The sequence below is a fragment of the Ovis aries genome, chromosome 1 (genome assembly GCF_016772045.2).
Source record: "Ovis aries strain OAR_USU_Benz2616 breed Rambouillet chromosome 1, ARS-UI_Ramb_v3.0, whole genome shotgun sequence".
Classification (NCBI taxonomy): Eukaryota; Metazoa; Chordata; class Mammalia; order Artiodactyla; family Bovidae; genus Ovis; species Ovis aries.
In genome coordinates this window covers 220529635-220554079 of record NC_056054.1, presented here as the reverse complement: position 1 = coordinate 220554079, position 24445 = coordinate 220529635, and the positions used below count along the sequence as shown (strand labels likewise).

Below are 24445 nucleotides of genomic sequence, written 5' to 3'. Positions count from 1 at the left end.
AATTAATTGCCCTTATTCTTTTTCTTAATTTATTTATTTTTTAGTTGATGGATAATTGCTTTATAGAATTTTGTTATTTTCTGTTAAATATCAACATGAATCAGCCTTAGCTATACAGATGTCCCCTAAGGGAAATTTCTGATAATGATCTTTGAAAAAAGGTTATGGAATTTTTTGTTGTTGTTTAGTTACTAAGTCATATCTGACTCTTTTGAGACCCCATGGGCTGCAACCCACCAGGTTCTACTCTCCATTGGATTTCTCAGGCAAGAATACTGGAGTGGGTTGTCATTTCCTACTTCAGGGGAATCGTCCCAACCCAGGGATAGAAACCTGCATCTCCTGTTGATAGGCAGATACTATACCACTGAGCCACCTGGGAACCATTTTTTCAAAAATATTCATTGATCAATTATATACTAAGCATTCACTAAAAAATATTCTTTGACAAAAACAAAGAAAAAGAAAGTAAACTATGTTCAAAGAAAGATGTGCTTACTTGTTCAAGACTGGCCTCATTCACATTGCAAAGCATCTCATCATCCACCCACCGCTTTTATCTAATGCAGACGTTCAATCAGGAGTTAGGAACCTTCGCTTTTTGATGCTTTATACCCCCCTTCCTCTGCCTTAACCGGCTGAGCCCCAAAATACCATTCATCACTTTTCAGCACCTTTCTCTACTCATTTCACAATTTCTCATGAAATCTGAATCAATAACGACAACAGTGTAGAGCCAGTCAGATTTCATTCTATGGCAATCTGCCTTAAGGCGCAGTCTTCAGGAAAACCATGTGTTGAAATATAAGGACTGACTATGTCACAAACACACCCCCAGTATTAACCAGAATCTACTCTCACTATGACAATATCAGAATGCGAGAATAACAAGACAAGTGAAAGGACCTTCAAAGTCTAGTGAGAGAGAAGTGTGTTTCGCATCACTTGGCAGATAAAGAGGTTTGACTATCGGACGGTGAAGACGGTATTCATAGCAAAATGTTTTTATCAGTGATAAAACCCAGGAATAAGTGTTGGCATCACATTTACATGCCACATTTTGATGATACCAAGTCCCTTTAAGTTTTCAGTTTACTCCTGACTGCTTCTCATCAGATGAGACATTAACTGTTGAGGACTGAGCTTTGGCATCTGCAGAGCAGAAAATAGCACGGTCCTAATAACTACACTTCAGTGCAAATGGACCTTGTGAGCAAATCATTCCAATGGAGAAATGCTCCACCTTATGTGCCTGAGTTAATAGCTATTTAGGAATATATAGGTCTTTTTGTCTCTCTCATCTGAAGCTGTCACAGTCAATCAGACAATTGTAAGAGATGGGAAGTGCTATCCATGCCCCCTGAATGTCTTCCTGCTATTTCAACAACAATAAGCACTTCTATTATATTTTATATGCATCTCAAGTTGTAGGTCTAGGCAAGAAGAATCAAAAATTACAGAACGGCAGCAGCAGATGTTGCTTGCCTACCAAGGGATCAGGACATTTGATTGAACTGCTGTTCATAATTTTATTTTTTTTTAAGTCAGTGCTGTTTGTAGTCCCATAATATAAAGCAGGTTACCTCTTTTATTTCTATTTTGCATCAAATCTCTAGAAGTTACAACTCAGTAAATAGTGAGGTGAAGAGAATAATAATATCTCAGAGGACTGGTACAGACAAAGAATGCAAATATTTTAAGGACGCCATTCTCCATTTATAAATCTTATTTGTCAGATATCCTTTCTAGATGAATTTATAATTGGACTTTTTAGATTCATTCCTTGAGTTTACTGAACCCCTACAATATGCAAGGGTTTCTCTGGTGGCTCTGTGGTGAAGAATCTTCCTGCAATGCAGGAGATGCAGATTTGATCCCTGGGTCGGGAAGATCTCCTGGAGAAGGAAATGGCAGCCCACTCCAGTATTCCTGTCTGATGGTGGTGGTTTAGTCGCTAAGTAGTGTCCTACTCTTGTGACCCCATGGACTGTAGCCTGCCAGGCTCCTCTGTCTGTGGGTTACAGTCTATAGGGTCACAAAAGAGTCAGATGCAACTTAGTAACTAAACAATAACAACAGTATGCAAGGCACAAGATCTAGGCACTGGTGATTCAACAGTGAAAAATTCCTGCCCTTATATTTAGTGGAGGAAGGTTGGAATCAATACAACTAAAAGACAAAAAAGGCATGCACACATACACACACATGTGCCCACACACACACATACACACACAAAATTAAGAGTGAAAAACATTATGGAGAAAACTAATCAAGAAGAAGGCAGTGATCACTGGGAGTGGATACAAACTTGGAGGCTCAGGGAGGTTTCCCTGAGGAATTATTTGAAGAAAGATATGACTAAGGTGAAGGAGGGAGCCATACAGATACCTGGGTGAAGAGAGTTCCAGGCAAAGAAAACAGCAATGCAAAGGCCCTGAGACAGAGTGTCCTTAGCATGTCCAAGGACTAGCAAGGAGGCCAGCAAGGCTTAGGGAATGTAAATCAGGAGAGGGGCCACGGGGTGTGCCCATCTGTGCTCATTATTCAGGTGTTCAAAATATTCCCCAAACGACCAGGCACACACAGGGATTAGGGTATGAAGTCAGAAAAGCATCACTTCCCTTTTTTTTGGCTAGTCTTTATTTAGCTTTTACTCCTGCTTTGTTCCGTGTATCTTTATACACAATACCCTTTGTCCTTTAAAGAAAATCTGCACGGGAGGTATTATAAATTCTTATTTTATAGATAATAAAAGTTCGCTTAAAGAAATTAAATTACTTGCTCAGTGGAAATCATCGGGAAACTCTGACTCTAAAACCTCACCACCTCCCTCCTTCTGAAAAATTGCTGAGAAAAAAAGGTACTTCCAAAAATAGTTGAGATCGCATTGGACTTGCAGGTCCTGATGCCACATGCTTGGAAGTTTTCATTCCATCCTAACAATGAGCAAAAAGCTGGACAAACTGAAAGATCAACAACTCTTCTTAGATCACTCCAAGAAATGAGGTCACAGGGAAGATCATTGCTTTCCAATTTGGAGAGACCAACAAGCAGATTGAGAAAATCACAACCTACCAGAGCAGAAACTCATGAACCAAAAACTCTCTGGGGAACGGAGCTGAGAGAGGAAAATCAGAACCGTAACTGATGGATTGCTGGAAGCTCAAAGTGGACAAGTCTTAGAGTCAAAAATTCTGAGGAGCTGGTCATAGGGAGCTCCCACAAGTTTACAAGTATTACTTTGAGGTTACAGATCAGGATAAAAAAAGGTATCTCATACTCACATTAAGCAAAATAAAGTAGAAGTAGCTGTATTAATTTCAGAAAAACCAAACTTCAGAGCCTTTGTCCTCTGAAGGCTCTGAAGTGGGCTTCCCTGGTGGCTTAGATGGTAAAGAATCTGCCTGCAGTGCAACGGACTGGGATTCAGTCTTGGGTTGGAAAGATGCCCTGGAAGAGGAAACAGCAACCCTCTCCAGTATTCTTGCCTGGGAAATACAATGGACAGAGAAGCCTGATGGGTTAGAGTTCATGGGGTGTCAAAGAGATGGACATGATTGAGTGACTGACACTTTCACTTCATGTTCAGGCTTCAAAGCAGGGAAAGTTATTAAGAATACAGCAGGTTAATTTTCCAAGAAAACATAATGATCACCAACGTGTATATAACTGAAACCTTTGTCAAACTATGTGAGGCAAAACTTGTAGAATTACAAGGAGAAATACATGAACCCACTGTTATAGTAGGAGACTTCAGCACCCCTCTATCAGAAGTGGAAAGAACCATTCTAGGCAGAAAACCAGTAAAGATGTATTTGAACTCAACACCACCATCAATCAACTGAATATAATTGACATCTATGGACTATCTCACCCAACAGCAGCAAAGCACACATTTTTCTCAAGCTCTCATGGAAAATTCACCAAGATAAAACACATTTGGGGTCATAAAATACCCCTTAACAAATTTAAAAGAATAAAAATCATACAGGGTCTGATTGCAGATCACAATGAAATTAAACTCAAAATGTATACAGAAGGATAACTGGAAAACCCCCAAACACTTGGAGACTAAACAACACCTTTCAAATAAAGCATGGATCAAAGAAGGAACATCAATAGAAATTTTAAAATATTTTTAACTAAATGAAAATGAAAATATACCCTATCAAAATTTATGAGATTTTCTTTTAAGCCCCAGTCAGAGAAAGCAGTGCTTAGAAGAAAAATTATAGCACTACATACATATATTAGGGGGGGAAAGAGATCTAAAATCAATCATCTAAAATTCTACCTCACAAGAGTAGAAAAAAAAAGGGTTAATACAATATAAATAAGCAGGAGAAAAGAAAAAATAAAATTAGAATAAAAATCAATGAAATTAAAAATAAAAAATCATTAAAATTAATGAAACCAAAAGCTTGTTCTTAGGAAAAAAGATTTTAAAGTTGATGATCCCATCCAGGCTAAGTAGGGGATGACCCAGAAAGATGTTATGGGGAAGGAGGTGGGAGGGGGGTTCATGTTTGGGAATGCATGTAAGAATTAAAGATTTTAAAATTTAAAAAATAAAAAACTAAAAAAAAAAAAATGACAAAAGATGCACATTGCCAACATCAGAAATCAAAGAGAGAACATCACCCAAGACCCCATACACATTAAAGGGACTATAGAGGTATGCTAAACAACTCTATGCTTACAAAGCTGATAACCTAGATGAAATGGGCTAATTTGTTGAATGACATAATCTGTCCAAACTCACATAAGAAGGAGTCTGAATAGGCATATATATATATATGAAATTAAATCAATAGCCAATAGTCTTCCAAAACAGAAAGCAGCAGATGTGATTCATTAATGAGTTTTACAAAACATTTAAGAAAGGAATTATGTCAACTATATACAATCTTATTGAGGGAAAAGAAGCAGAGGAAATACTTCTAAGCTCATTTTATAAGACCAGCATTACCAAAATCAGACAAAGACACACAAGCAGAGAAAAGTATAGATCTATACCCTCATGAACATAGTGGCAAAAATACTCAACAAAATAATTTCAAATCCAACAAAGCATAAGAAGCATTATATTGGTTCAACTTCTGAATATTAATACAAACCATCATATCAATGCAATATCATCATAAAATTAATACAATATAATCATATCATTCACCAGAACAGGTGAATTTAATTCAGATCACCATTACATCTACTGTTGTGGGTAAGAACCCCTTAGAAGAAATGGAGTAGCCCTCATAGTCAACAAAAGAGTCCAAAATGCAAAACGTGGGTGCAGTCTCAAAAATGACAAAATGATCTCTGTTTGTTTCAAAGGTAAACCATTCAACATCATAGTGATCCAAGTCTGTGCATCAACTACTGATGCTTAAGAAGCTGAACGGTTCTATGAAGACCTAAAAGACCTTCTAGAACACACACACACACACACATACACACACAACAGATGTCCTTTTCATCATACGGGACTGGAATGTAAATGTAGGAAGTCAAGAGATACCTGGAGTAACAGTCAAGTTTGGCCTTGGAATACAAAAATGAAGCAGGGCAAAGGCTAACAGAGTTTTGCTGAGAGAACAAACAAGTCACAGCAAACACGCTCTTCCAACAACACAATAGACAACTCTACACATGGATATCACCATTGATTATATTCTTTGCAGCCAAAGATGGAGAAGCTCTAGACAGTCAGCAAAACAAGACTGGGAGCTGACTGTGGCTCAGATCATGAACTCCTTATTGCAAAATTCAGACTTAAATTGAAGAAACTAGGGAAAACCATTAGGCCATTCAGGTATGACCTAAATCAAATCCCTTACAATTATTCAGTTCAGTTCAGCTCAGTTCATTTCAGTCGCTCAGTCGTGTCCTACTCTTTGTGACCCCACGAATCGCAGCATGCCAGGCCTCCCTGTCCATCACCAACTCCCAGAGTTCACTCAGATTCACGTCCATCGAGTCAGTGATGCCATCCAGCCATCTCATCCTCTGTCATCCCCTTCGCCTCCTGCCCCCAATCCCTCCCAGCATCAGAGACTTTTCCAATGAGTCAACTCTTTGCATGAGGTAGCCAAAGTACTGGAGTTTCATCTTTAGCATCATTCCTTCCAAAGAAATCCCAGGGCTGATCTCCTTCAGAATAGACTGGTTGGATCTCCTTGCAGTCTAAGGGACTCTCAAAAGTCTTCTCCAACACCACAGTTCAAAAGCATCAATTCTTTGGCGTTCAGCCTTCTTCACAGTCCAACCCTCACATCCATACATGACTACTGGAAAAACCATAGCCTTGACTAGACAGACCTTTGTTGGCAAGGTAATGTCTCTGCTTTTGAATATGCTATCTAAGTAACAAATACATTCAAGGGACTAGATCTGATAGACAAGAGTACTGAAGAACTAAGGACAGAGTTTAGTAACAATGTATATACAAGGCTATGATCAGACCATCCTCAAGAAAAAGAAGTCAAAAAAAAAAAAGGCAAAATGGCTGTCTGAGGAAGCCTTACAAATAGCTTAGAAAAGAAGAGAAGTGAAATGCAAAGGAGAAAAAGAAGGATAGATCCATCTGAATGCAGAGTTTCAAAGAATATCAAAGAGAGATAAAAAAGCCTTCCTCAGAGATCAGTGCAAAGAAATACAGGCAGACAACAGAATGTGAAAGACTAGAGATCTCTTCAAAAAAATTGGAAATTCCAAAGAAACATTTCATGCAAATATGGGCACAATAAAGGACCGAAACAGTATAGACCTGACAGAAGCAGAAGACATTAAGAGGAGATGGCAAGAATACACAGAAGAACTATACAAAAATGATCTTCATGACCCAGATAACCAGGATGGTGTGATCGCTCACCTAGAGCCAGACATCCTGAAGTGTGAACTCAAGTGGGCATTAGGAAGCATCACTACAAACAAAGCTAATGGAATGATGGAGTTCCAGTTAAGCTTTTTCAAATCCTAAAAGGTGATGCTGTTAAAGGGCTGCCCTCAACATGCCAGCAAATTTGGAAAACTCAGCAGTAGCCCAAGACTAGAAAAGGTCAGTCTTCATTCTAATCCCAAAAAAGGACAATGTCAAGCAATGTTCAAACTACTGCACAATTGCACTCATCTCACATGCTAGCAAACTAATGCTCAAAATTCTCCAAGTTAAGCTTCGACAGTATGTGAACCAAAAAATTCCAGATGTTCAAGCTGGATTTAGAAAAAGCAAATGAACCAGAAATCGAATTTGACAACATCAAACGGATCATAGAAAAAGCAAGAAAATTCAAGAAAAACATCTGCTTCACCAACAACGCTAAAGTCTTTGTGTGGATCATAACAGACTGGAAAATTCTTAAAGAGATGGGAATACCAGACTACCTTACCCACCTCCTGAAAAACCTGTATGCAAACCAAACTGGACATGGAATAATAGACTGGTTCCAAATTGGGAAAGGAGTACATCAAGGCTGTATATTGTCATCCTACTTATTTAAATTACATGCAGAGTACACCATGCAAAATGCCAGATTGGATGAAACACAAGCTGGAATCAAGTTTGCTGGGAGAAATATCAATAACCTCAGATATGCAAATGACACCACCCTTATGGCAGAGAGCAAAGAGGTACTAAAGAGCCTCTTGATGAAAGTGAGAGTGAAAAAGCTGGCTTAAAGCTCAACACTCAAAGAACAAAGATCATGGCATCTGGTCCCATCAGTTCGGTCACTCAGTCATGTCCAACATTTTGCAAACCATGGACTGAATCACACCAGGCTTCCCTGTCCATCACCAACCCTCAGAGCTTACTTAAACTCATGTCCATCGAATCAGTGATGTCACCCAACCATCTCATCATCTGTCGTCCCCTTCTCCTCCTGCCTTCAATCTTTCCCACCATTGGGATATTTTCAAATGAGTCAGTTCTTTGCATCAGGTGGCCAGAGTATTGGAGTTTCAGCTTTAACATCAGTCCTTCCAATGAGTATTCAGGGCTGATTTCCTTTAGGATGGACAGGTTGGATCTCCTTGCAGTCCAAGGGACTCTCAAGAGTCTTCTCCAACACCACAGTTTAAAAGCATTAATTTTTTGGCACTCAGGTTTCTTCATAGTCCAACTCTTCACATCCATACATGACCACTGGAAAAACTATAGCCTTGACCAGACGGAGTTTTGTTGGCAAAGTAATGTCTCTACTTTTCACCATGCTGTCTATGCTAGTCATAGCTTTTCTTCCCTGGAGTAGGCATCTTTTAATTTCATGGCTGTAGTCACCATCTGCAGAGATTTTGGAGCCCAAAAATATAAAGTCACTGTTCCCATTATTTCCCATCATTTGCCATAATGTGATGGGACAGGATGCCATGATCTTAGTTTTCTGAATGTTGAGCTTTAAACCAACTCTTTCACTCTCCACTTTCACTCTCCTCTTTCAAGAGGCTCTTTAGTTCTTCTTCACTTTCTGCCATAAGGGTGGTGTCATCTGCATATCTGAGGTTACTGATATTGCTCCCGGCAATCTTGATTCCAGCTTGTGTTTCTTCCAGTCCAGCGTTTCTCATGATGTACTCTGCATATAAGTAAAATAAGCAGGGTGACAATATACAGCCTTGATGTACTCCTTTCCCGATTTGGAACAAGTCTGTTGTTTCATGTCCACTTCTAACTGTTGCTTCCTGACCTGCATACAGATTTCTCAGGAGGCAGGTTAGGTGGTCTGGTATTCCCACCTCTTCAAGAATTTTCCACACAGTCAAAGGCTTTGGTGTAGCCAAGAAAACAGAAGTAGATGTTTTTCTGGAACTCTGTTGCTTTTTCAATGATTCAAAGGATGTTGGCAATTTGATCTCTGGTTCCTCTGCCTTTTCTAAAACCAACTTCAATATCTGGAAGTTCACGGTCCACGTATTGTTGAAGCCTGGCTTGGAGAATTTTGAGCGTTACTTTGCTAGCATGTGAGATGAGTGAAATTGTGCGGTAGTTTGAGCAATCTTTGGCATTGCCTTTCTTTGGGATTGGAAGGAAAACTGACTGTTTCCAGTCCTATGGCCACTGCTGAGTTTTCCAAATTTGCTGGCATATTGAGTGTAATACTTTCACAGCATCATCTTTTAGGACATGGCAAATAGATGGGGAAACAAAGGATACAGTGACAGACTATTTTCTTGGGCTCCAAAATCACTGCAGATGGTGACTGTAGCCATAAAATTAAAAGACGCTTGCTTTTTGGAAGAAGAGCTGTGACCAACCTAAACAACATATTAAAAAGCAGAGACATTACTTTGCCAACAAAAGTCCCTATGGCCAAGCTATGGTTTTTCAAGTAGTCACATATGAATGTGAGAGGTGGACCATAAAGAAAGCTGAGCAGCAAAGAATTGATGCTTTTGAACTGTGGTGTTGGAGAAGACTCTTGAGAGTTCTTTGGACTGCAAGGAGATCAAACTAGTCAATCCTAAAGGAAATCAGTCCTGAATATTCACTGGAAGGACTGATGCTGAAGCTGAAGCTCCAATATTTTGGCCACCTGATGGCTTAGAAAAGACCCTGATGCTGTGAAAGATTGAAGGCAGGTAGAGAAAGGGACAACAGAGGATGAGATGGTTGGATGGCATCACTGACTCAATGGACATGAGTTTGAGCAAGCTCCAGGAGTTGGTGATGGACAGGGAGGTCTGGTGTACTGCAGTCCATGGAGTCTCAAAGAGTCGGACACAACTGAGCAACTGAACTGATACGAAGAAGAAAAAACACATGATTGTATCAACAGATAAAAAAATAGCAAGTGGCACTAACACCCACTTATGATTAAAAACTCTCATAAAATAAGAATAGAGGGAACTTTCCTTCACTTGACAAAAAATATCTACAAAAATCGTATAGCTACTATTATACTTAATAGTGAGAACTTTGCAGCTTTTTTACTAAGATCAGGTACAAGGCAAGGATGTTCGCTCTCATTATACCTTTTCAACATTATACAGAAGCTTGGCATAATGCAACAAGAAAAGTAAAAGAAGGGGAGTTATATAAAAAAAAAGAAGGGGAGTTATAAAGTTTGAGAAGAAAGAAATAAAACTGTCTCTGTAAGCAGATGACATGATCCTCCATGTACATGCGTGCATGCTCAGTTGCTTCCGTCGTGTCTGACTCTTGTGATCCTATGGACCTTAGCCCACCAGGCTCCTCTATCTATGGGATTCTCCAGGCAAGAATACTGGAGTGAGCTGCCATTTCCTTCTCCAGGTGATCCTCCCAAAAGAGGGATCCAACCCCGTGTCTCCTACATTGCAGGTGGATTCTTTACCACTGACCCACTGGGGAAGCCCAGTCTTCTGTGCAAAAAATGTTAAAGAACTCACCAAAAACATTTCCTGGAACTAAGAAGCAATTACTGCAAGATTACAGGTTACATAGTTAATACACAAAAGTCAATCATTTTCCTATAGAGCAGCACTGAACAAGTAGAATTTAAAAATAATATCACAGTACAATGTACATTAACATCCACAAAAGTGAAATACATGTAAGTCTAACAAAATATGTATAAGATCTATATGAGGTGTACTTCAAAACTCTGCTGAATGTTATAAAACACTATTTAAATGAGAGATAATCCAGATTCATGGTTAGGAGGACTCAACATAGTTCATGTGTGCTAAGTCGCTTCAGTCATGTCCAACTATTTTCAAGATCATCTCAATTTTGCTGTGAACCTAAAAATGTTCTTTTAAAAACTTGTTTTTTAAAAAAGAAGTCTTTTTAAAAATAGCTGAATCAGTGATAATGAGAGAGCCTGAGGAAAGGGTCATTTCTTATCATGTGGTTGATTTAAATGCAGCTTTTATACAGAAAATTTGAAAATATTTATCAAGGTTACTGACATAAACACTCTCAGTTCAGTTCAGTCACTCAGTCGTGTCCGACTCTTTGTGATCCCATGAATTGCAGCACGCCAGACCTCCCTGTCTATCACCAACTCCTGGAGTTCACTCAAACTCATGTCCATCGAGTCGGTGATGCCATCCAGCCATCTCATCCTCTGTCATCCCCTTCTCCTCCTGTCCTCAATCCCTCCCAGCATCAGAGTCTTTTCCAATGAGTCAACTCTTCGCATGAGGTGGCCAAAGTATTGGAGTTTCAGCTTTAGCATCATTCCTCCCAAAGAACACCCAGGACTGATCTCCTTTAGAATGGACTGGTTGGATCTCCTTGCAGTCCAAGGGACTCTCAAGAGTCTTCTCCAACACCACAGTTCAAAAGCATCAATTCTTCAGTGCTTTGCTTTCTTCACATTCCAACTCTCACATCCACACATGACCACTGGAAAAACCATAGCCTTGACTTCAACGGACCTTTGTTGGCAAAGTAATGTCTCTGCTTTTCAATATGCTATGTAGGGTGGTCATAACTTTTCTTCCAAGGAGTAAGCATCTTTTAATTTGATGGCTGCAATCACCATCTACAGTGATTTTGGAGCCCAAAAGAATAAAGTCTGACACTGTCTCCACTGTTTCCCCATCTATTTCCATGAAGTGATGAGACCAGATGCCATGATCTTCGTTTTCTGAACGTTGAGCTTTAAGCCACCTTTTTCGCTCTCCTCTTTCACTTTCATCAAGAGGCTTTTTAGTTCCTCTTCACTTTCTGCCATAAGGGTGATGTCATCTGCATATCTGAGGTTATTGCTATTTCTCCCAGCAATCTTGATTCCAGCTTGTGCTTCTTCCAACCCAATGTTTCTCATGATGTACTCTGCATATAAGTTAAATAAGCACGGGGACAATATACAGCCTTGACATACTCCTTTTCCTATTTGGAACCAGACTATTGTTCCATGTCCAGTTCTAACTGTTGCTTCCTGACCTGCATATAGTTTTCTCAAGAGGCAGGTCAGGTGGTCTGTATTCCCATCTCTCTCAGAATTTTTCACAGTTTATTGTGATCCACACAGTCTATGACCCACTAATTCTAGTTCTAGGAATTTATCTTACAGATGTTTCCTCACTAGTGCCAAAATTTGTGCATTCAAATTACTATATTATCTGTATAACAAAAATACTGGAAGCAATCTAAATGTCCATAAAAACTGATTAATAAAATTTGGCATACCCGTTAAACAGAATACCACGCAGCTGTCAAAAAGAAAGAGGATATTCTGGGTAATGAGATAAATAAAATGATCATTAGGCTGTATTGTTGGGTGGAAAATCAATGTACAGAGCAGTGTTGCTGTGCATATAACATACTACTGTTTGTGTAAAACCACATAATTAATATTCTTAAATATTAAGAATTATTATACACATCTATTTTAAAGTGAGTATACATATTTGTGACAAAAAATACATATATACTTGTGTTTGAATACAACAGCCCTTAAAGGGTGCTCATGGATCTCATGAACTAGTTGCTTCCAGCAAAGGAACCTGGTAGGTAGAAACAGTGATAAAAGGAAATTTTTACTGCATACCCTTTGTCTTTTTTAGTTTTGTAACACTGAAATGTGGTATTCCTTCCAAGCCATCACTTTTAAATAAACACCTATTTATATACACATACACATACATGTAAGTGTGTATATATGTTGGCAAGCAGAATATTAGTTCCCCAACCAGGGATTGAACCTGGGTCCCCTACAGTGGAAGCATGAAGTCTTAGCCGCTGGAACTCCAGGGGAGTTCCTTGATCTACCCTTAAGACTAAGGCATTTCCTATGTCTTCAGCAAGTGACCAGAGCTCATAGCCTCAGTATCGACATGTAACCAAGAACAGCCTTAATCTGACCAGTGAAGAAAAGCCACATTAACACAGGTCACTTGAAGCCCAGCAGTAAGCAGGCAAGGAGAAAGCTTTCATCCGTCTTCATCTAATTCTGTTCAAAGGAGAAACTCATTGATTTCGCCCTAAATACGAGCACTAAAGAGGCATAATGTCTTGTAAAGTGGAGATAAATTTCCCTCAAGCTTGTCCACTTCCCTCTACTCAGATTTTACAATTCCCAAAGGAACTATGTATTGAATTGGTTAGACTCTCAAACATCACAATTCCCCCAAAATCGTGTGCAGAAAAGAGTACAGGAGACGCACTGTCACTAAAAAATTATACCCTAACCCCATTTTAAATGAATGATTGACATCATGTTTCTTGTAAAAGTTGGTCCTCAAGAGACAAACACGACTCTAGGTAAAGAAGGTCTAATCTTCAAATTTTCAAAGACAACATCCCATGGTGAATAACAGAAACAATATCAGAGATCACAGGAGTCCTGCCAGAGGCTGCCAGGCAGTCGCTGTCTGACATGTCTCTTTATATGATTAATGTGTTTACTCTTAAAGATTGGGTAACATAGTAAGATTCAGGAAGCAATTTATGTACTAAATTATCTCATATACATATATTTTAACTTTGAAATTCATTCTTAAGATTTTGCCTTAGAGAGAGAAAGTCATGAGTGTGAATAAATTTATGCATAAAGAAATTCATAACAGCAAAATGCTCATCAAGGCAAATGGATCAGTAAATTATGATACACATACAGTGGGACTCTGCGCTGCTTTTTAAAAATGATGGAGGAGATCTACATTAGAAACAAGGAATTAATTCCAATATGTCATAGAGTAAAATGTAGGTTATAGAACCATATTCAGGTGAACTAGTCTATGCACAGAGAGGTATTTAGAAGATGTTGATGATATTTCAGCAATATTTAGTTCCTTATTTGACCTCTACAGCATTATTGTAATTTCTTGTAATAAGCAAGTATTGTTTTACAAAAAGTAAATTATTTCAATGGGAAAAATAGTGAATATCACTGTTAAGATTTTATAATGCCTATTTACATTTAGCCTAACTATGTCTAGATGTAAAACGCACTGAAACATCACCTGTTTTACAAAAGCACATCATTAGGATAAGTCAGAAATTTTCTCTTTTTCAGTTTATATGATATCTACAAACATATTTTTAAAGTTCCCCAACAATCATGGGTTTTTAAGAAAAGCTTCACTTAAGAATTCTATGCAAAGACAATTCATGAGAACTATCTCCAGGATATTGTGTGACTTTGATTCTTTCAAAATTGTGCATTCCAAGGACTCCCTCATCCTGTCCCAACTTGTTCTGCCACTAGCTGAGAGGGTAAGCTTTGCTGAGTGAAATAAAGCTCACAGTCTGTTTTCAAAGTCTCTGCATGGCTTAACATCACTTTCTTAGATTAGGATGTGAAGGTACCAAAAGGCAGGAAGATAAGTCACAGAAATATGCCATGTCACTTTCAAATAGGAATAATGGGAAGTTCTCATTGATGACCAAATAGAATGAAATAATAATAAGGTGTAGCAAAGTGCTGAAATGACAACATGTTGTCATGTTTTCATTCGATTCAGATAAAGGGAAAGTCTTTCAATAAAACACCAAACCAAATAACCTAAGAGCACCAGCAGACTGAAAAAGCATGGGTTCCTTTTGAACTTAGATTTAGAAATAGCAACAATCGACCAAATCTAGAATTGACCATTCATTGCTGTTCAGAAGAGTATTGGGAGTTGTAGGAAAATATGAAAGTGAAAGACAAGAATCTTCCCTTTTTATCAAGCATGGGAGGAGAGAAAGTGAGAATTTAGGCAACTGTTTAGCTGGATAACAACTAGAAATGCAAGGGAGAGAGGTGTGACAGATGTTCCTGGAGACGTCAGATGCAGAGAGGACCAGAGAGGAGTCCCAGAACTGAATGTTAAGCAGCAAGAACTGCAGTGGCAGAGAAGAAGAGGGGCAGGAAAAACCACTTCCTCATCTCACGGGGCCAGAGGCAAAGCCCTATTCAGGGATCCCTCTGCCTTTCTAACTCTTTTCAACTTCTGCTTTCATATGTCACATGGGTAAAATAACGAGTAAGAAATATCAAGATGCAAATAAGGAAGAGGTGTATTAAAAGCATCACCCTTCAACCTGAGAGGTATGGGGGAACCGGGGAGACTTGCCTGGGCTGACTGCCTGGGAGGAAGGAGAACTACCTCTGAGAAGCAGGACACAGCAAGGTGATGCTGCAGACAGCCATTGCTACCATATCATGTCTATGCCTGCCCCCCAACACACAGACACACACACTTTTGAAAATCAATAAACCGAAGCTTAGACACAGAACGTAGTCTGCCAAACATTTGAACTCTCTTTTCTCTCTGTGTTCTCAAAACTTCGATCTTTTTATTTTACACTATTAAAAAGTACTGAAGAATCCAAATAGCTTCTATTTATCTGGGAGACAGAGATAGAGATAAAGACAAAAACAGAGAAACCCATGTATTTACCATATTAGAAATTTAAACTGAGATTGTAGAGTAAAATAAAGTAAAAATAAAAATTTAAAAAAAAGAAATTGTTAAAACACATAAATACAAAAGCGCATTGTGCCATCAGTCATCACATAGCCTCTAGAAAACACAACTGTACACTCACGAAACAATGAGAGTGGAAAAAAGTGGACAACAGATTAATGTTATGATGAAAATAGTTTTGATCCTTTGAAAGGGTCTGACTTCCCCAGAGATCTGAGATCACACTGTAAGAATTGCTGTTCTAACCTCAAGTCTATATTTTTCAAAGACTAGATCTTGGTTCATTGAGTGAATGGCATTCACAATCTGACTCTAAGCTCCCCCCACTGTCTCAAGTCTCCCAATATTTGCTAAGTACCCACAAACTAGTCACTCCAGAATAAACCCTCTCCCTGAAAAAAAAATGCATTGTTTGTTCTTAAACAGGTGGCCATGTTGTACCATCTGTCTGGAGCTACTTCATTCTCTCCTTTCAGAGGTTCCCACTGGAGATTTCAGGGCTCTGCTAAACTGTCACCCACCCAGCCCCAGGCAGAAAGGTCCTCTTTCCAAGGATAGCACTTTGATTTTTCCTCTCTTCATTTTGCTCTACTCCATTGTTTCTTTGTGAGTGAGTCATGTGTCTGGTCCCCTGATATCACCCCACAATCCTTGTAATGAGCACCTGCCCAGCAGTGAGCTCTGGAAAGATTCCCTGTACCTGAATCTCCTTGAACTATGGGGGGTGAAGAAACTTTGTGGTATGTGAATCTTTGAATCCTCATTCCTGGCACCTGACACTTGTTCAAAACAGTTTCATTTGTTTTATCTAACTACTTTGAAATGATCAGTTATCACTGGCTGATGGGTCTGTGGGTGATATTGTTTCCTTTGTACTTGACTGCAATATATATTTTTTGCAATTATAAATGTTACACAATGTTAAAGTGTTTCTCCATAGTTTAGCTGATAATAGGAAACATTTCTGCATAATACACAGCTCTACGTACTTTATACACACTTTAACGTTGCATTTAATTATTTATACTTTTGACCTCAGAAATAAAAGAGGCATCAATATCCAACTCATTTGTACAGAGATTCTTTGCATGTAATATTCCACATGTGCATATTCTGTTGTTGCCTATAACTGGCATATCCTTGTGTTATTTTGGCTTTATCTTCATATTCCAAATGGAAGATTCCTGACTTTCTTTTCCAGACCTGAATTCCTCATGGAAAATGGCTCATCTTACGGTCAGGCAATATATGATCATAACATCTACACATAAACTCAGCACTTTAACTCTGCAAATCTCAATTAGCAGAACATTCTTCTGGAAAGAAATATATCTCTCAGTGGCCACCAGGGAGCCAAATTAACTGGCTGCCTTCATACAGTTCAGTAAAACATTTACTAGGGAATGTTTCCCCCCCAGATGGAATTCGAAATGGATTGTTTAGTAAAGGACTTTCATCTCCTAGAATAACCAGCACAGTATTTGAAGCAGTGACATGACACACTACTCATTACTAACAAAGGCCTTTCCTCCTGTTGCACACCATCTGAACTACTCATTTCTGCATGGATGCAGAAGCTTCTGCAGAAAGGAAAGTAGAATGGGCTGGAGTTATTGTTTAATCAGCCATAAGCTGGATACTGGCTGTTGGCTTGGCTCCTGCTGTTCGGTGACTGTCAGGCCTGGGGTGATCATGGCCACAAACTAAGCTCCAAGGGCAATGAAAAGGATTGCTCCACTCCCTCCACGATACCCACAGGCTGGCCCTCCCTGTCCTCTAAGAAGGGCTGTGGTCCCTGTGGCGTCTCCACTCCAGAGCAGCCCATTTTCTCATTGATATGCAGGGAGTGCTCCCATAAGCAAAGGCTGCAAAGCGTCATTAACGTGGTGGGGAGACAAACAACACTCGAGCTGCATACCAAGTGGCAGCACATTTAACAGAATCATTTTATTATGAATACATTCTGGGCCTGCCACAGCGAGCCACTCGCCGAAACTGTGCCGGCAAAATGGATCTTTGCTAATTACATTTCATGCATATTTCAGATCTTTCCACAGGGATGCAGGGGGATGGTGATGGTGTGCATAAAAGGGAATTTTACAGCCAGGTTCACTTGCATTTGGCATCAAGAGCCAAACTAGTGGGTAACAAAGATAAGTTCAATTACATTCCATGTTGTGTTTGCTTTAGCTGGAATACTTCCTCTGAGTAACTCTATCAGTGCTGCTGCGGTCGCTGGTTGAAAATGAAATTACTCTCCAAATCCACCCGAATACACATTATTGCAGGAAAGCACACAGCTTAAATAATTTCTTTCCCACATTTCCTTTTCTATATTTGTCCCCAGATTGAATTAAGGAACTGAATGTGGGCACATGTTAGGAGAGTGACAGAAAAGCATCATTACCTGCTTCAAGACTGAATTGTAAAGTACACAAGTGACTGCCTTCTTGTGGCTTGTCACCCTCTTGCCGGCTTCACTTTTCATTGCCAGCAAAGCTAGCTGGTTATTGAACGAGATGAAGAGTCGTCCATGGGCTTCATCAAAGTGGAAGAGACACCTGAAGTCCTGACTCTTGGGGAAAAAGCAAGAGATCCTCTGGATGGACAGTTGATGCTGAATATCCCAGAGTCTCAAAACCTGTAGGAAAAGTAACAGAGTCATAGGACTATGTCAAGAACAATTCTAATTTTCTAACCAAATTTTCTCTAGCTCACCCTCAAAGTCAGGCAGGCTCCCCATAGTGCTGTTAACTATTCGTCCTTATCTTATAAAACACATTTTTTTTGGATTTCCCTTCTCTGTTTCAGTATTTCCTCAACTGTAATCTCTTCTAGGGAAGGGATTTTGTTTTGTCTCAGTCCTCAGAAAAATGGTTGCATTAAGAAAGGCAATGCCAAAAATGCTCAAACTACTGCACAATTGCACTCATCTTACATGCTAATAAAGTAATGCTCAACATTCTCCAAGCCAGACTTCAGCAATACATGAACCATGAACTTCCTGATGTTGAAGCTGGTTTTAGAAAAAGGCAGAGGAACCAGCGATCAAATTGCCAACATCTGCTGGATCATGGAAAAAGCAAGAGAGTTACAGAAAAACATCTATTTCTGCTTTATTGACTATGCCAAAGCCTAAATTGTGGAAAATTCTGAAAGAGATGGGAATACCAGACCACCTGAATTGCCTCTTGAGAAATCTGTATGCAGGTCAAGAAGCAACTGTTAAGACTGGACATGGAACAACAGACTGGTTTCAAACAGGAAAAGGACTACATCAAGGCTGTATATTGTCATCCTGCTTATTTAACTTCTATGCAGAGTACATCATGAGAAACGCTGGACTGGAAGAAGCACAAGCTGGAATCAAGATTGCCGGGAGAAATATCAATAACCTCAGATATGCAGATGACACCATCCTTATGGAAGAAAGTGAAGAAGAACTAAAAAGCCTCTTGATGAAAGTGAAAGTGGAGAGTGAAAAAGTTGGCTTAAAGCTCAACATTCAGAAAACGAAGATCATGGCATCTGGTCCCATCACTTCATGGGAAATAGATGGGGAAACAGTGGAAACAGTGTCAGACTTCATTTTGGGGGGCTCCAAAATCACTGCAGATGGTAATTGCAGCCATGAAATGAAAAGATGCTTACTCCTTGGAAGAAAAGTTATGACCACCCTACATAGCATATTCAAAAGCACAGACATTACTTTGCCAACTAAGGTCCGTCTAGTCAACGCTATGGTTTTCCTGCGATCATGTATGGATGTGAGAGCTGGACTGTGAAGAAGGCTGAGCGCTGAAGAATTGATGCTTTTGAACTGTGGTGTTGGAGAAGACTCTTGAGGTCCCTTGGACTGCAAGGAGATCCAACCAGTCCATTCTGAAGGAGATCAGCCCTGGGATTTCTTTGGAAGGAATGATGCTAAAGCTGAAATTCCAGTACTTTGGCCACCTCATGCAAAGCGTTGACTCATCAGAAAAGACTCTGATGCTGGGAGGGATTGGGGGCAGGAGGAGAAGGTGACGACAGAGGATGAGATGGCTGGATGGCATCACTGACTCGATGGACATGAGTTTGAGTGAACTCCGGGAATCGGTGATGGACAGGGAGGCCTGGCGTGCTGCGATTCATGGGGTCGCAAAGAGTTGGATATGACTGAGAGACTGAACTGAGCTGAACTGTGTTAGGAAGAATAATTGTCTTCAAAGATATCCATGTGCTAATTCTTGGAAAATGTAAAATTAAGGCCTTTGAGATGGAGAGATAATCCTGGTTGATTTTGACCAGTCCAGTGTCATCACAGGGCTTCCCAGTGGCTCAGTGGTAGAGAATCCATCTGTCAATGAAGGAGATGTGGGTTTTATCCCTGGGTGAGGAAGCTCCTCTGGAGATGGAAATAGCAATCCACTCCAGTATTCTACCTGGGAAATTCCATGGACAGAAGAGCCTGGCAGGCTATAGTCCCTGGGGTCACAAAAGAATAGACATGACTTAGTGACTGAACTTTTTCACTCTCCTCTTTTACTTTCATCAAGAGGCTTTTTAGTTCTTCTTCACTTTTGGCCATAAGGGTGGTGTCATCTGCATATCTGAGATTATTGTTATTTTTCCCAGTAATCTTGATTTCGGCTTGTGCTTCCTCCAGCCCAGTGTGTCTCATGAGGTAATCTGCATATAGGTTAAATAAGCAGGGTGACAATATACAACCTTGACACACTCCTTTTCCTATTTGGAACCAGTCTGTTGTTCCATGTCCAGTCCTAACTGTTGTTTCCTGACCTGCATACAGATTTCTCAAGAGGCAGGTCAGGTAGTCTGATATTCCCATCTCTTTCAGAATTTTCCAAAGTTTATTGTGATCCACACTGTAAAAGGCTTTGGCATAGTCAATAAAGCAGAAATAGATGTTTTCTGGAACTCTCTTGCTTTTTTGATGATCCAAAAGATGTTAGCAATTTGATCTCTGGCTCCTCTGCCTTTTCTAAAACCAGCTTGAACATCTGGAAGTTCATGGTTCATATATTGTTGAAGCCTGGCTTAGAGAATTTTGAGCATTACTTTACTAGCATGTGAGATGAGTGCAATTGTGTGGTAGTTTGAGCATTCTTTGGCATTGTCTGTCTTAGGGATTGGAATGAAAACTGACCTTTTCCAGTCCTGTGGCCACTGCTGAGTTTTCCAAATTTGCTGGCATATTGAGTGCAGCACTTTCACAGCATCATCTTTCAGGATTTGAAATAGCTCACCTGGAATTCCATCACCTCCACTAGCTTTGTTCATAGTGATGCTTTCTAAGGCCCACTTGACTTCACATTCCAGGATGCCTGGCTCTAGGTGAGTGATCACACTATCATGATTATCTGGATAATGAAGATCTTTTTTGTATAGTTCTGTGTATTCTTGCCACTTCTTCTTAATATCTTCTGTTTCTCTTAGGTCCATACCAATTCTGTCCTTTATTGAGCCCATCTTTGCATGAAATGTTCCCTTGGTATCTCTAATTTTCTTGAAGAGATCTCTAGTCTTTCCCATTCTGTTGTTTTCCTCTATTTCTTTGCACTGATCGCTGAGGAAGGCTTTCTTATCTCTTCTTGCTATTCTTTGGAATTCTGCATTCAAATGGGAATATCTTTCCTTTTCTCCTTTGCTTTTCACTTCTCTTCTTTTCACAGCTATTTCTAAGGCCTCCTCAGTCATTTTCCTTTTTTGCATTTCTTTTTCTTGGGATGGTCTTGCTCCCTGTCTCCTGTACAATGTCATGAACCTCTGTCCATAGTTCATCAGGCATTCTGTGTATCAGATCTAGTCCTTTAAATCTATTTCTCACTTCCACTATATATTCTTTAGGGATTGTACCTGAATGGTCTAGTGGTTTTCCCTACTTTCTTCAATTGAGGTCTGAATTTGGCAATAAGGAGTTGATGATCTGAGCCACAGTCAGCTCCTAGTCTTGTTTTTAGTAGAGAGTAAAAACAGTCTCCTAGACTGTATAGAGCTTCTTAATCTTAGGCTATGAAGAATATAATCAATCTGATTTCAGTGTTGACCTCTGGTGATGTCCATGTATAGAGTCTTCTCTTGTGTAGTTGGAAGAGGGTGCTTACCATGACCTGTGCATTCTCTTGGCAGAGCTCTATTAGCCTTTGCCCTGCTTCATTCTGTACTCCAAGGCCAAATTTGCCTGTTACTCCAGGTGTTTCTTGACTTTCTTCTTTTGCTTTCTAGTCCCCTATAATGAAAAGGACATCTTTTTTTGTTGTTGTTGTTAATTCTAGAAGGTCTTGTAGGTCTTCATAAAACTGTTCAACTTCAGTTTCTTCAGCATTTCTGGTCAGGGAATAGACTTGGATTACCATGATATTGAATGGTTTGCCTTGGAAATGAATAGAGATCACTCTATCGTTTTTGAGACTGCATCCAAGTACTGCATTTTGGACTCTTTTGTTGACTATGATGGCTACTCCATTTCTTCTAAGAGATTCTTGCCCAGAGTAGTAGATATAATGGTCATCTGGGTTAAATTCACCCTTTCCAGTCCATTTTAGTTCGCTGATTCCTAAAATGTTGATGTTCACTCTTCCCATCTCCTGATTGATCACTTCCAACTTGCCTTGATTCATGGACCTAACATTCCAGGTTCCTTTGCAATATTACTCTTTACAGCATCAGGCCTTGCTTCCATCATCAGTCAAATCCACAACTGGGTGGTGTTTTTGCTTTGGCTCCGTCTCTTTATTCTTTCTGGAGTTATTTCTCCGCTGATCTCCAGTAGCATAATCGGCACCTACCAACCTGGGGAGTTCATCTTTCAGCGTCTTATCTTTCTGCCTTTTCATACTGTCCACGGGGTTCTCAAGGCAGGAATAGTGAAGTGGTTTGCCATTCCCTTCTCCAGTGCACCACATTCTGTCAAAACTCTCTACTATGATCCGTCCACCTTGGGTGGCCCTACATGGCATGGCTCATAGTTTCATTGAGTTAGACAAGGCTGTGGACCATGTAATTAGATTGTTAATTTTCTGTGATTATGGTTTTTAGTCTGTCTGCCCTCTGATGGAAAAGGGCAGACAGACTGCCCTTATTGCAGAAAGTGAAGAAGAACTAAAGAGCCTCTTGATAAAAGTGAAAGAGGAGAGTGAAAGTGTTGGCTTACGGCTTAAATTCAGAAAACTAAGATCCTGGCATCTGATCCCATCACTTCATAGCAAATAGATGAGGAAACAGTGGAAACAGTGACAGACTTAATTTTGAGGGGCTCCAAAATCACTGCAGATGGTGACTGCAGCCATGAAATTAAAAGATGTTTACTCCTTGGAAGAAAAGTTGTGACCAACATAGACAGCATATTAAAAAGCAGAGACATTACTTTGCCAACAAAGGTCCATCTAGTCAAGGCTATGGTTTTTCCAGTGGTCATGTGTAGATGTGAGAGTTGGATTGTGAAGAAAGCTGAGCACCGAAGAACTGATGCTTTTGAGAAGACTCTTGAGAGTCCCTTGGACTGCAAGGAGATCCAACCAGTATCTCAGGAAATCAGTCCTGAATATTCATTGGAAGGATTGATGTTGAAGCTGAAACTCAAATACTTTGGCCACCTCATGCGAAGAGATGGCTCATTTGAAAAGACCCTGATGCTGGCAAAGATTGAAGGCAGAAGAAGAAGGGGAAGACAGAGGACAAGATGGTTGGATGGCATCACCAACTCAATGGACATGAGTTTGAGTCAACTCTGGGAGTTGGTGATGGACAGGGAGGCCTGGCATGCCGCAGCCCATGGGGTCACAAAGAGTCAGACACAACTGAGTGACTGAACTGAACTGAACTGAAGTGACTAAACAACAATATAACCACAGGGAGATTAAAGTTACAGAATGTAAGATAAACTCTGCTGAGGGCTTCCCTGGTAGCTCACTCGCCCGCAATGCAGATGACTGGGATTTGATTCCTGGGTTGGGAGGATCCCCTGGAGAAGGAAGTGGCAAGTCACTGCAGTATTCTTGCCTGGAGAATTTCATGGATATAAGAGCCTTGGCAGGCTATAGTCCATGGGGTCTCAAGAGTCGGACACGACTCAGCAACTAAAACCACCACCAGTGTTCCTGGTTTGGAGGATGAAGAAAAGGCGCTATGAACCAAGGGAGTTGGAAAAGGCAAGGAAACAAATTCTCCTCCAGGGCCTCCAGAAAAGAAGACAGCCCTGTGAGTACGTTGATTTTAGTCCAGTGAGGCCCAGGCTACCTTCTAACCTAGAAAACATAAAAGGTGTGCTGTTGCAAACCATTGAGTTTGTGGGTATCGGTCAAAGTAGCAGAAGAAAACGGATACAATCTCTTTCTCTATATAGCTAGTGAATAGATAATAGGTAGATAGATAGATAATATATGTACTTTTTGTGAAACAAAATTCTTTACTGTCTGCGTTACCAGGGATGTCCATTAAAGGAATCAAGTTCAGATGACACAGACAATTAAGGCACAAAAATGCCACACACGTGGAGGAGCACTGAAGGAAATGGGAAGAGGAGCTCTGCAGATGCCAGTGTTGCCACCGTCAGTCATGGAGCAGAAGCAACAGTTCAGTGAGGGAGAATCAGGCTTTCCTGGCTGCTCAGAGGGTAAGGAATTTGGCTGCAATGCAGGAGAGCCAGGTTCAATACCTGGGTGGGGAAGATCCCCTGGAGAAAGGAATGGCTACCGACTCCAGTGTTCTTGCCTGGAGAATTCCATGGACAGAGGAGCCTGGCGAGCTACAGTCCATACAGTTGGAGAGAGTTGGACATGACTGGTTGACTAATACTTTCGGTGAGGGAGAGTCAGAATGAGATGGAAAAACCCTTCCAAAGGGGGCTTTAGGCCAGTTCTAGGGCCAGACTTCTTCGGTTGTCATCTTGCCTCTGTCCCTTACTGCAGAGTCAACTCTAGTAGGTTTCTTTGTCTCTCTGAATTTTTGATGTGATACCTACCTGAAAAGTGAAAGGGAAAGTCACTCAGTCGTGTCCAATTCTTTGCAACCCCATGGACTATACAGTCCTTGGAATTCTACAGGCCAGAATACTGGAGTGGCTAGCCACTTCCTTCTCCAGGGGATCTTCCCAATCCAGGGA

The 24445-nt window shown here is 40.2% G+C and overlaps 1 protein-coding gene across 2 annotated transcripts in view; it reads right to left on the bottom strand.

Annotated features, from left to right (window-relative positions):
- The window catches only part of WDR49 (WD repeat domain 49), a 164475-nt gene that overhangs the window by 65557 nt on the left and 74473 nt on the right, over nt 1-24445 (bottom strand). For both annotated transcript variants that reach the window (XM_004003844.5, XM_060405195.1), the window contains exon 8: nt 17747-17980. In XM_004003844.5, the coding sequence (XP_004003893.3) occupies nt 17747-17980 (234 nt within the window). The remainder of the gene's footprint in view (nt 1-17746; nt 17981-24445) is intronic.